Source organism: Canis lupus, chromosome 25 (genome assembly GCF_003254725.2).
Source record: "Canis lupus dingo isolate Sandy chromosome 25, ASM325472v2, whole genome shotgun sequence".
Taxonomy (NCBI): domain Eukaryota; kingdom Metazoa; phylum Chordata; class Mammalia; order Carnivora; family Canidae; genus Canis; species Canis lupus.
Window position 1 is genome coordinate 18844299 of NC_064267.1, and position 12120 is coordinate 18856418.

At 47.7% G+C, this 12120-nt stretch overlaps 1 protein-coding gene across 1 annotated transcript; it reads right to left on the reverse strand.

Moving 5' to 3' along the window:
- Positions 1-5184: 5184 nt before the first annotated feature.
- On the reverse strand, positions 5185-10636 carry LOC118354728 (uncharacterized). The gene is made up of 6 exons (XM_035716150.2): positions 10517-10636; positions 9992-10203; positions 9327-9489; positions 9030-9112; positions 6260-6420; positions 5185-6115 (listed from the first exon to the last, which is right to left on the reverse strand). The coding sequence occupies exons 1-6, from the start codon at positions 10609-10611 to the stop codon at positions 5906-5908; spliced, it is 924 nt and encodes a 307-aa protein (XP_035572043.2). The 5' UTR covers positions 10612-10636; the 3' UTR covers positions 5185-5905.
- Positions 10637-12120: the final 1484 nt, after the last annotated feature.

A 12120-nucleotide genomic window follows, 5' to 3' on the forward strand; every position in this document is an offset into this window, starting at 1 on the left:
GTTCTTCCAGTGTCCCACTCCTTTCTAGAGAGTGATCTTGAGGAACAAGGGGTGAGAACCCCACCCAGCCTGGCCAGCCTGTCTCTTTGGAAGGGTCAGGAAGTTCAGTGGGAAGGACTGTGGCTGGGCTTATGGTGGAACTGAAGCCTGGTGGATGAGTGGTGGGCCTTTAGGGTTTAGTGAAGTACAGTCTTTCATGCCCTTTCAGCTAGAAGCAGCAGAGGTGTGTAAGGGCTGCATGGCAGAGACTGGGCTTCTGGCTAGCCCAGCTCTGTAACTCTCTGTGTGACTTTGGTGGGCATTTTAACTTCTTTAAGACACAGTTCTCATGTATAAAATGATAATGTCACTCATAGATTTCTTGTGAGAGTTAAATGGGTTAAGTAAGATAGAAGTTACTCAGAGCTTACAACAACCCTCAGGGCTGTAAAGGAAAGCACTTGGAGAAGCTGGAGTCCCAGAGGCTCATAGAACCCCAGGCAGCTGTGCACAGGAGAGGTTGGGGCATGCTCCCTTCCTTAGTCAGATGACCCATATGTGCCGATCTTCTCTCTTGGATGCTCCTTGGTCTCCTCTTGATGCTGACAAGACAGCATCCTGGCTGAAGCAGGCCTCTGGGAGCCACCCTATAAGGACCCTTCCATCAAATGTTCTAAATGCAGAGTTAATTAAGGGGGGGCGCTTATTTTTCAGATTACACTGAATAGTCAGTCATCTGATAGATAGCCATCTGTTGAGAGCCTGCCATATTATGGGCTGTTTTAATTCTTCTTCCTGCTAAAATTAGAGGCTAAAAAAAAGCTTTCTTTCTCTAAATAACTCCTTTAACATGAAGAAATTTAAGGAAGCATTAAGCCAGGAATGCCTTGTCTATTCGCCTTAAGAATCATGTGTTTCTCCTCTAAAGTGGGTGAGTGGGCTGTCCTCCCCCTACCTTCCTTAAAACACACCCTGGGGATGGAGAACATGGGAATAAACAAAGAATCCATCAAGTTAATTCTCATTACTATGACTTGATGTTGTCCTGTGGGGTGTGAAGCAAATTCGGCAGGCTTAGCTTAAAAATGGCAATGTTGGGCCAGAACCAGGAGCCCTTTCTTCTTGGGTCTGAGTTTTCTTCCCTTGTAAGGAGGCAAATACAAATTCTCTGAACTTATCTAAAGGTACTTGCTGACCAGGTGAGCTTAAGGGTCTTCGGGGTTTTGCAGAGGGGCAGGAGGGGCTAGGCTGGAAGGACCACTGGGATTATGATTTAGGTGAGTTTCTGGGGATAAATCCTATTACAAGATTCCTCCTAGGCAGTGGCTTCTCAACTTAAGAATCACAATGTACACTAAGAAATTCATTGTTCATATACTTCTCCATATATGTATGTATAAAACTGCAAGTAGAGTTGTATGAAGCCATATTACTTTATATACATGTGTTGCTTCTGGTAGTTTCAATTTTATTCCTTTCTAGCTTTTTTTTTTTAATGCTGTTGCAACTTATTAAATTGATTTATAAGCTACAACCTGCAGTTTGACAAACTGCTTCAGGAGATGGAAAGTCAGCTGATTTTCAGAGAGATGCCAACCCACACCTGTCAGGATGGCTAAAATTAAATAAACAAGAAATAATAGGGGTTGGTGAGGATGTGGAGAAAGGGGAACCCTCTCACACTGTTGGTGGGAATGCAAAGTATTGCAGTTACTCTGAGAACTGTTTAGAGGTTCCTCAGAAAATTAAAAATCAATCTGGCAGTTGCACTACTAGGTATTTAGCAAAGGATACAGAAATATAGATTTGAAGGGGTACATACACCCTAATGTTTATAGCAGCATTATCAACAGTAGCCAAACTATGGAGAGAGACCAAATGTCCATTGACTGATGAATGGATAAAGAAGATGTGGTATATATATATATATATATACACACACACCAATATATATATATAATTTAAATATAAATATAAATATATAATTTATATTTATATATTTTATATATCATAAAATATATGTTATATATTATTATATATAGTATATTTATATATTTTATATATGATATATAAAATATATATTATATATTTATATAAATATATAAATAGATCTATAGTGGAATATTATTTAGCCATTAAAAAGAATGAAATCTTGCCATTTGCAATGACATGGTTGGAGCTAGCGAGTATTATGCTAAGTGAAATGAATCAGAGAAGGACAAATACCATATGATCTCATTCATATGTGGAATTTAAGAAAGAAAACAGATGAATATATTGGGAAGGAGGGAGAGGGAGAGAGTGAAACAAACCATAAGTGACTCAATGATAGAGAACAAACTGAGGGTTTATGGAGGGAGATGGGTAGGGGGTGGGCTAGATGGGAGATGGGTATTAAAGAGGGCACTTGTGATGAGCACTGAGTGTTGTATGTCAGTGATGAATCACTGAATTCTACTCCAGAAACCAATATGGCGCTGTATGTTAACTAACAAAATTTAAATAAAAGAAAGAAAAATTAAGTCCCAATAGTTCATTTTTGCTTTTGTTTCTTTTGCCTTTGTGGATGTATCTTGCAAGAAGTTACTGTGGCCGAGTTAAAAAAGGGTGTTGCCTGTGTTCTTCTCTAGGATTTTGATGGAACCTGGTTTCACATTTAGATCTTTCATCCATTTTGAGTTTATCTTTGTGTATGGTGCAAGAGAGTGGTCTAGTTTCATTCTTCTGCATGTGGATGTACAATTTTCCCAGCACCATTTATTGAAGAGACTGTCTTTCTTCCAGTGGATAGGCTTTCCTCCTTTATCAAATATTAGTTGACCATAAAGTGGAGGGTCCACTTCTGGATTCTCTATTCTGTTCCTTTGATCTATGTGTCTGTTTTTGTGCCAGTACCACACTGTCTTGATGACCACAGCTTTGTAGTACAACCTGAAATCTGGCATTGTGATGCCCCCAGATATGGTTTTCTTTTTTAATATTCCCCTGGCTATTCGGGGTCTTTTCTGATTCCACACAAATCTTAAAATAATTTGTTCTAACTCTCTGAAGAAAGTCCATGGTATTTTGATAGGGATTGCATTAAACGTGTACATTGCCCTGGGTAACATTGACATTTTCACAATATTAATTCTGCCAATCCATGAGCATGGAATATTTTTCCATCTCTTTGTGTCTTCCTCAATTTCTTTCAGAAGTGTTCTATAGTTTTTAGGGTATAGATCCTTTACCTCTTTGGTTAGGTTTATTCCTAGGTATCTTATGCTTTTGGGTGCAATTGTAAATGGGATTGTCTCCTTAATTTCTCTTTCTTCAGTGTCATAGTTAGTGTATAGAAATGCCACTGATTTCTGGGCATTGATTTTGTATCCTGCCACACTGCCAAATTTCTGTATGAGTTCTAGCAATCTTGGGGTGGAGACTTTTGGGTTTTCTATGTAGAGTATCATGTCATCGGCGAAGAGGGAGAGTTTGACTTCTTCTTTGCCAATTTGAATGCCTTTAATGTCTTTTTGTTGTCTGATTGCTGAGGCTAGGACTTCCAGTACTATGTTGAATAGCAGTGGTGAGAGTGGACATCCCTGTCTTGTTCCTGATCTTAGGGGAAAGGCTCCCAGTGCTTCCCCATTGAGAAGCTTTTGCACAGCAAAGGATACAGTCAACAAAACTAAAAGACAACCTACAGAATAGAAGATATTTGCAAATGACATATCAGATAAAGGGCTAGTTTCCAAGATCTATAAAGAACTTATTAAACTCCACACCAAAGAAAGAAACAATCCAATCATGAAATGGGCAAAAGACATGAACAGAAATCTCACAGAGGAAGACATAGACATGGCCAACACGCACATGAGAAAATGCTCTGCATCACTTGCCATCAGGGAAATAGAAATCAAAACCACAATGAGATACCACCTCAACCAGTGAGAATGGGGAAAATTAACAAGACAGGAAACAACAAACGTTGGAGAGGATGCGGAGAAAAGGGAACCCTCTTACACTGTTGGTGGGAATGTGAACTGGTGCAGCCACTCTGGAAAACTGTGTGGAGGTTCCTCAAAGAGTTCAAAATAGACCTGCCCTACGACCCAGCAATTGCACTGCTGGGGATTTACCCCAAAGATGCAGATGCAGTGAAACACCGGGACCCTTGCACCCCGATGTTTATAGCAGCAATGTCCACAATAGCCAAACTGTGGAAGGAGCCTCGGTGTCCATCGAAAGATGAATGGATAAAGAAGATGTGGTCTATGTATACAATGGAATATTACTCAGCCATTAGAAATGACAAATACCCACTATTTGCTTCAACGTGGATGGAACTGGAGGGTATTATGCTGAGTGAAATAAGTCAATCGGAGAAGGACAAACATTATATGGTCTCATTCATTTGGGGAATATAAATAATAGTGAAAGGGAATAGAAGGGAAGGGAGAAGAAATGGGTAGGAAATATCAGAAAGGGAGACAGAACATGAAGACTCCTAACTCTGGGAAACGAACTAGGGGTGGTGGAAGGGGAGGAGGGCGGGGGTGGGGGTGAATGGGTGACGGGCACTGAGGGGGGCACTTGACAGGATGAGCACTGGGTGTTATTCTGTATGTTGGCAAATTGAACACCAATAAAAAATAAATTTATTATTAAAAAACATTCTTAAAAACAAACAAAAAAAAAGAGAAAGAAAAATGAAAGTCAGCTAGTTTTATGCTGAGGTCTGGATTCAGATGTGGATGACTTGCAGCAAAAAGTTTGGGTTTTCCTGTCTTGAAGTTGGGCCTTCACAGATCATGCTTTGGGGGCTGGGAAGTCCTTGCTCAGCCCAGGAGTGCTTGTTCTGGGAAGAACACAGCCTCCTCTGGTGTCCGTGGCTCCTGGCCTGGGAGTGAACACTCACCCTCTCTCTAGAGTGGAGGAGAAGGCCTGCAGACTCTCTAGGAGCATGCAGCCAGACCAGCAAGAGCTGTGCGTAAGTCTGCTGGTGGGAATTCTGTCTGAGGTCACCGTCTTTCCACCCTAGAATGGCCTCCACTGGACACTCATAGGGAGGGAGAGGGGCCAGCAGCAAAGGGACAACACTTCTTACCACTTACAACATGGAAGCAGGTCACTCACCGTGGCAGCTAACGCTGTGCTTTATTCAGTGGTCCAAACACAGGGAGCACTGGGATCATTCAGGGGCAACTTGGAGATCACCCACCCAGAGCTGCCACCTGCCAGACCCACCCAAGACAATGCTCTGTTTTGGGATCTCTCCTATCTGAGTGTGGCTATAAGTCAGAGCATGGAGGGGGACCTAGGGATGTCTCTCCACACCCAGTCCCTGTTCCATCTTAAGATCTGCCCAGCACATGCTTCCTTACAGTGAAGGAAGAAGTCTTTTCAACCTTGAAGAGGTTTAGACTCTACCAGGTAGCAGGAGTACTTCAGAGTATAGACTCTAATGGAGCAGTCTTCCACAGAGTTCACAAAAGAGCAAATAAACATTTACTTATAGACCTTCAAGGTGGCTGAGATTTGGAGTCAAGTGCACTTTAGCTTTCCATTGTTTACTCTTTTGTACTGATGGAACTTTTGTAAGGAGCATGTACTGCTTTTGTCTTCTAGAAAAATAAAACCAAAGACATAAACTAAGGAGACACTCAAGAGCCTCAGGGCCCTGGCACCCTGCTATCCTCAGCCAGCCCTAAAACACAGTGGTGGTTCTGGCCAGCAGGACGGCTGAGGCAGACACTGCCCTGCTGGATGTTATCTGAGGCTCCCCTTCCTCTGGCAAATCAGATCCTTCCCTGGGCCCAGGACCATCTTCTGTGATCAGGGTTGATGCCACCCAGTGACAACACAGGGGTGCTGAGCATCAGGTGAGATGGTAAATGTGAGATGCAGAGTTAGGTGTTATACAACGCTGGAACTAATATTATGACTTTCAGTCTGCCCTCATGGTTGTGCCCCCGGGCCCCTGCCTCTCACCTAGAGGGTGCCGCCAGTGTGCCCTGGGTGAAGCTGCAGTGCGGTGACCCCATGATTCCTCACTCTGCCCCGTGTCTGTCCTGGCACCAGTGTTGGCTTCCATTGCTGGGCCTTCACTCCTGTCCAGAGCCTGCTGCTCAGTTGTGCAGAGAGGCTGCAGAATGTCCTGGAAGAGCCAAGACTGTGTCACTCTCTTAGTTATGAGTGTCCTTCTTGGTTTGGACAATTTCCAGAAGTGGGTGAGTGGGGGTCCCGCTCTCTGAGGTGGCAGGGATGATGGAGGCTTGGTTGTCTGGGAACTGTGGCTGACCTTGAGACCCTGGAGCTGTAGGCTTGCACCCCTGTAGAAGGCCAGGGCATCACTCCTGTGCTTCCTCAGCTGGGCTGCCACGTGCAGATTCTGGTCCTCGAGCTTGTTATAGAGAGTACGGATGCTGAAGTCCTCCAGGGTCTTCACAAGGAGTGGCTCTCCTGTAGGAAGAAGGCTAAGAGTGAGACTGTGGGATGGAACAGGAGCTGGAAGCAGAGCCTGAGCCTGTCGGTGCTGGCTCCGCAGCTTCCCTCCTTCCCTCTGGGGTTTTGCAGGTAGGTACGCAAGGACAGAGAGCAGAGGACACCTGTGCAGGGGTACTTAGTGTTGGAGGAAAGGCAGGGGTCAGGCTTGATAGGAGCTGGAGGAGGTGGGAGTCCTTCCCATGCAGGAGGTAGCGGTGGCTGTAGAGAGAGCCTCTTCTGTGTGGGTGTGACAGACAAGGGGCCCTACAGCCTCTGTCCATCCAGCCTGGTGTTACCCCAGAGTTGGGTGGTGGGCACTGCCTCCCTGTTTTGCTGAGGGTGGGTCTCCCTGGCCTCAAAAGGATGGCAGCCCTCTGACGAGGCTGTTTGCTGGGTCCTCCAGGCCACATCTGGCTGACTAACCTCTGCCCCTCCCTTCTGCCTGAATTCCTATCACTGTCCTCATGTCCCCGTAACCACCCTATGCTCACCTTCAACAGTTCTTGCCCCACCTGTCCCCACTGCTCTGTGAACTCCTGTTCAACTTCAGGTGTCCCTCATACCTGGCAGACAGCAGAGGTTCCCTAAGTACTTGTCTGTCTGAGGTACCTCCTCTCAGCTTCAGGCAGGAGTGTGACCCAGACTGACCCCAGGGGAGTGAATCAGGCAACTCTACTGTGGCTGCTGGGCCCCAGTGGAGTTCTCTCACGTTCTGCAGCAACATCCCTTGGCCAAGGGTCTTAAACCCCTTGACTTCCTTCTCCCTCAAACCTACTCTGCTCTGCTAGGATGCATGCTAGTGAAAGGAGCCCCCTTCCAAATGCCTTTCCCTGTGGAGCTGGGTCTTGAAGGAAGAAGAAAGAAAGAAGGGAGGTGGTATGAGGTCCCATGCTGACCTAGGGCTTCCTCAGAGTGGCCTGCAGGAGTGTGAACATGAAGCTGAGTGAGTGGCCACTACCAACCCTATGCTACTCTTTCCCAGGCCTGGTGTGTGCAAGAGGGGAGAAGGGTAGCCCCATTCATGCTGGCAAAGTGATGCAGGAATTCTCATTCTGGGTGACAAACACAGGCCCGGCCCCTGCAGAGCCAGCTTTGCCTTCCTTTCCCTTCTCTGTAGTTCAGATGGGGTCTGTCCCCTAAGCTATCAGCTGTTCAGGTGGGAATGGGGTTAGAAAGCAGCATTTCAGACCTCCTACACCATCAAGATCCTTCTCTCTATGTGCTCTGTCACATGCCCCACTGTGTAAGGGCATGTCACCCTCCTGTACAGGGCCAGTCCTCAATCCTGTGCCAGCCTCCTCCTGTGGGAGATCCTAACACTGAGTCCCCCATCCCCAGCCCTGAGCCTGAATGGAGACTTCCTTTGGGTTGAAGTTCTGGCATTGATCCCCTTCCCTGTGTTCACACTGTCCATGTTCTGCACAGCTCATCGTGCTGATCACCCCAAGGGTTGACCTGCGTGGGAGGCATAGATTTGTCCTGGACCCAATCAGTCCTCTATGTCTGCACTAGGAAGGTGCCGTTCTCACTGTCTAGAGCTATCACTAGGAAAGAGATGACCAACATCTGAACCCCATGCAAAGTCATAGTCAGGGATAACACAGAGCTAGACCTGCCTTGGATGGTATGTGTCTGTGTGTGTGTGTCTGTCTGTGTGTGTATGCACTGTGGATGTGTGTGTGTCTGTGTGGATGTGTGGATGCATGTGTGTGGTGTGAGGAGGCCTGTGTTCAAGTTCACATAGCTAGTAAGACTCTGGTGCTGGTCTGGTCCCATGACTGCTTTGTGACCACTTACTTACTGATTCCTCCAGGTCTCTGGGCAATCAGCTTACTTCCTGGGGTTTCTGCGACACTGCACTCAAGGACCAATGGAGGCAAACTCTAAGCTCTGTGACCTCATATCAATAAGAGCTTATAGGGCCTTCCTCTGTCCCTTTGATGTCCAAAGTGAGGTAGCCCAGTTGTTATTCCTAAGCAGATGAAGGGTCTTGGCAGAGCCTCTTCTTCATGCCCTTCTGCATATACTTCTTCCTCACAGTAGGTGCTGGGGGCCAACTGGGGATGGGGAGAAGGTGTGGCCCCTCCAGGTCCTCCCGAGAATCAAGGCAATATCCTGTTCTTCAGGTGAGAGGAGAAACTGACGGGACAGGTGAGTGATCCTGTAAAGGGATTCTAAAGAACAAGTTTCATTTTTGCCTCTGCGGTGAGCTAGGGCGAGCTACCATGAGTTGTAGAATTGCCCTTGTGTTCCTAAGAACTCCTGACCAGCACAGTAAAGATTAGAGAGCTCTCACTGCAAGTCCAGCAGCACCTACTCTCAAGCCATTGCCACTTGGGGATCTCAGGGAAGCCACTCACATTTCCTTGAACCTCAGTCTCTTTGTCTATAAAATGGGGATGGTACGACACCTGAAAAAACCCACTTCTTGGTGCCATTGTAATGATCGGATGGACAGCATAAAGTGTCCTATAAATGACCAATGCTGTAGAAATATGAGAGGTCACCCAGAGTGTGTACCTGGAGTGCAGGTGAGCGTGGAGGGCAGGAGAAGAGGAGGAGAGTTGCTGCAAGAAGTGTGGTACCTGTGCCCTGGGTAATGGCTTTCTCCCTGGAATCAGCTCCTTCCCCAGATCCCCGAGGACCAAGGTCTTCATAAGACAGAAGGCTGGAAAGAAGCACCCATACTCAGGTGACACAGGGCTCATGTGGACCAGGAATGCCAGGGATGAACATCACAGGTCAGCTTAGGAAGGCATTCTTTCCCAAGGTTCCAGGGCTAGCACTGGGGTCATGAGTATGGGCAGGGCCAGGGTGAGGAGTGGCCAGACCTGCTGTGGCCCCTAGGCTGGGAAAGGAGTGTAGAGTAGAAGGGGACTCACCTGTCTCTGAGGGGCACATACTCAGTGGGCATGTGAGGTTCCCCAGTGCCCCTCCACTGGGGCTGCCAAGTCCTCACAGGGCAGGCCTGGGCCGGTGGGGGTCTCAGTAGGAGGCTGAGGCCTGTCAGCAGAAAGGTTGCTAAACCAATAGCCAGTAGCACTCCTGCAAGTTCAGAGGAGAGAGTCAGGGGCCACGTGATGACCACTCAGGGCATCTGCGGGCTTTCTGTCTCAGCCGCTGCAGGCTTGCCTTCTCTCTGCTGTCTTGGGCAGGGGGCCAGGACTAACCCAGTGTCTGAGGCTTAACCTGGAAAGCTCAATGAGATTGCTTAAAGATAAGCAGGAAAGAAGATGAATGGAAAACCCACGGAGGAGGTTAGAAAGGGCATCTCCGTGAGCCTATGACTCCCTGTTCACCATGAGACCCTGCTCATAAGGATAGGTCCCCAAACTGAGGGGCTTGGGAGGTGGGGAGAAAGAGGACCCCAGAAGGAAATGAAATTGTCTTTACCTGGCAAGTGAAGTCCTAGTTCAGAGAAGGTTGTTTTTGTGCCCACCAGGAGTCTTTGGGGCTATGCTCAGAGTGACAGGACTGAGGGTCATGCTGTGCAAGGCTTTTCCCATCCCCCCTCTGAGTCTGGGCTACTCTGCTCTGGGGTCAGTACCTGTGATCACTGCCCAGTCTGGGCCCAGGTTCGGTGGTCTGTGCCTGAGAACTCCGTGCCTGCCCAGCTGATATGGGGAGGAGGGCTGTATAGGGGATAGACCAGGATCGCAGGCTGCTCCTTTCTTCTTTACCAGCACCACCATGATGCTCTCAGGCAGCCCGTTGTCTTGAAATACATATGTGCCTGGATCTAGAAATTGGTGGGCAAACCTGGGGATGAAGGGCCAGAATATGGAGAGAGTTAGCTTTGCTGGGCTGCTCATACCAGGCTAAACGTGAGTGATCTTGACTTGTGGCAGGGCCCCATCCCAGGCACAGGAATAATGTGGCCCAAGGAAGGTGTCCATGACTCCCAAACCCCTCCCCTCCATGTACTCAGGAGGCCTCACCTGCCCTTGGTCTCTTCCAACCCACATGATTGGCAGCTTCTCATCCTCCTCTGTATCCTCCTAGTACCTCCCTAGCTGTGACCTACTACACATGAGGAACCATGGCCTCTCCCAGGTAGCTTAGCTGAGATTACCTTGAGAGGTTGAGGTGAGTCTCTTGTACCAGGTGGCTGAGTCTCCTGAAGGCACCAAAGTCCCAGTGGGGGTTGCTGTTGAACAGATGCTGCATCTGGTACACAGGGTAGTGACTGGCTGAGCGATCTGGAAAATGAACCAGGGTGGGGTTCGGTTCTGGGGACATTTTCAGCCCCAGCCTTGGGTAGCTCACAGCCTGGCAGCTCAGGGTCTGTCCTCAGGACAGTAACTGAGAAGACATGTTTTCAATGGCTATTTTTTCTTTCTATATATAATTATACATTTAATAATCTTGGTGCCTGGGCAAGATACATTTCCCCGCTCAGCCTACAGTGAGCACACCAGCACATTGTTGAAACCCTGTGAACAGAGGCCCCCAAGCCTGGATGTCCTTTGTGCCAGAGCACGGCTAGGTGCCCTGGGGCTCTCAGAGGTGGGACCTGTTCAACTTTGTACCCCCAACAGGCAGCGGGCATGCAGCAGGAAGGCACTCAATACATGCTGTGGGATGGCTAGAGAAGGAGCAGCTAGGGGTGGACAGGGAGTTTGGCAGAGATACACATAGGCCCTGCCAGACCCTCCCTTCTGCACAGGGTGTCTTTCCCATGGACAGGTGTCAGTTCTTCCGGACCACTCCCATCCTCCGGAGAGCTGGGGCTCTGATCTCACTTCCCTACTACGTGGAGAAGGAGGAATGCAACTGGGTACACTCTACAGATATAAATACCAAGGCATAGGAAGGATGGAGGTTGCCTAGGTCGTGGTGGGTTTATGGGAGACCTGGCCTGGAAACCAGGGCACAGATAACGAGTTCATCTTCCAGTATTTATTTCCCCCTTTGATGCTCATCACCCCAGCACTGCTTTGTAGGGAGGAACTTCAGTAGTTATGTGACACGTGAAATCAAACACTTCAACTACTTCTACTTGGCCCCCGGGGTCATTCTTCTGTTTAAATCAGGTTAAAAGCATGGCTGTGCCACACACCCAGTGCAGCATGAATTCCAAATACCAGAGACTGGTATCTTCAGCATTGCCTGAGGGAGCACCTTAATCTTTGAACCTTTATTGAGTTGTTTGTACAGGGCATTCTCTGTATTAATTTGTTGTGATTATAAAACAATTAACAAAAAGCTTATATTTGCATTTATTTTCTATTTAATACCTCTCTGCCTCATGTTTTTTCTCCTCAAAATATGTTCCTTAAAAAAAATCTGTTGGAGAAGAGAAAGTCAGGCTGGGGCAGGTTGCTCTCTTGCCTCTCTCATGTCTTTAGAGCTGCAGACCTATCCCTGTCTCAGCCCAGCCATTTGGTGTCCTGGGGTGTCTTAGTGGGACAGCACTGTGTCATCTGTCATCTGTGTGTGAGCAGGTGGGCTGGGTATGTGGGGAATGCCCATCTACTCCACCCTGGGGAAACACCAGGCAGGAGAATGGGAGGAAATTAAGGTCTATTGAGGGCCCAGACTATGCTCAATGAATGGAAGGCGGAGGATGAGCCCAGAGGGGATGAGACCCTCTTCTATCAGTAAAAGCTATCTCATGAAGGAAAACTCCACCTTGTTCTGTGAGGCTCCCAGGGATGGGAGTCACAGGGAGACAGG

What these genes read in the sequence shown, in the direction of transcription:
- LOC118354728 (XM_035716150.2), bottom strand. Translation starts at nt 10,611, where the DNA reads ATGCAGCATCTGTTCAACAGCAACCCCCACTGGGACTTTGGTGCCTTC. An exon ending in AGACTGGGCAGTGATCACAG is followed by an intron (nt 9,490 to 9,991) that starts GTACTGACCCCA and finishes CTGAACTTGCAG; the next exon opens with GAGTGCTACTGGCTATTGGT. An exon ending in TATGTGCCCCTCAGAGACAG is followed by an intron (nt 9,113 to 9,326) that starts GTGAGTCCCCTT and finishes GCTTCTTTCCAG; the next exon opens with CCTTCTGTCTTATGAAGACC.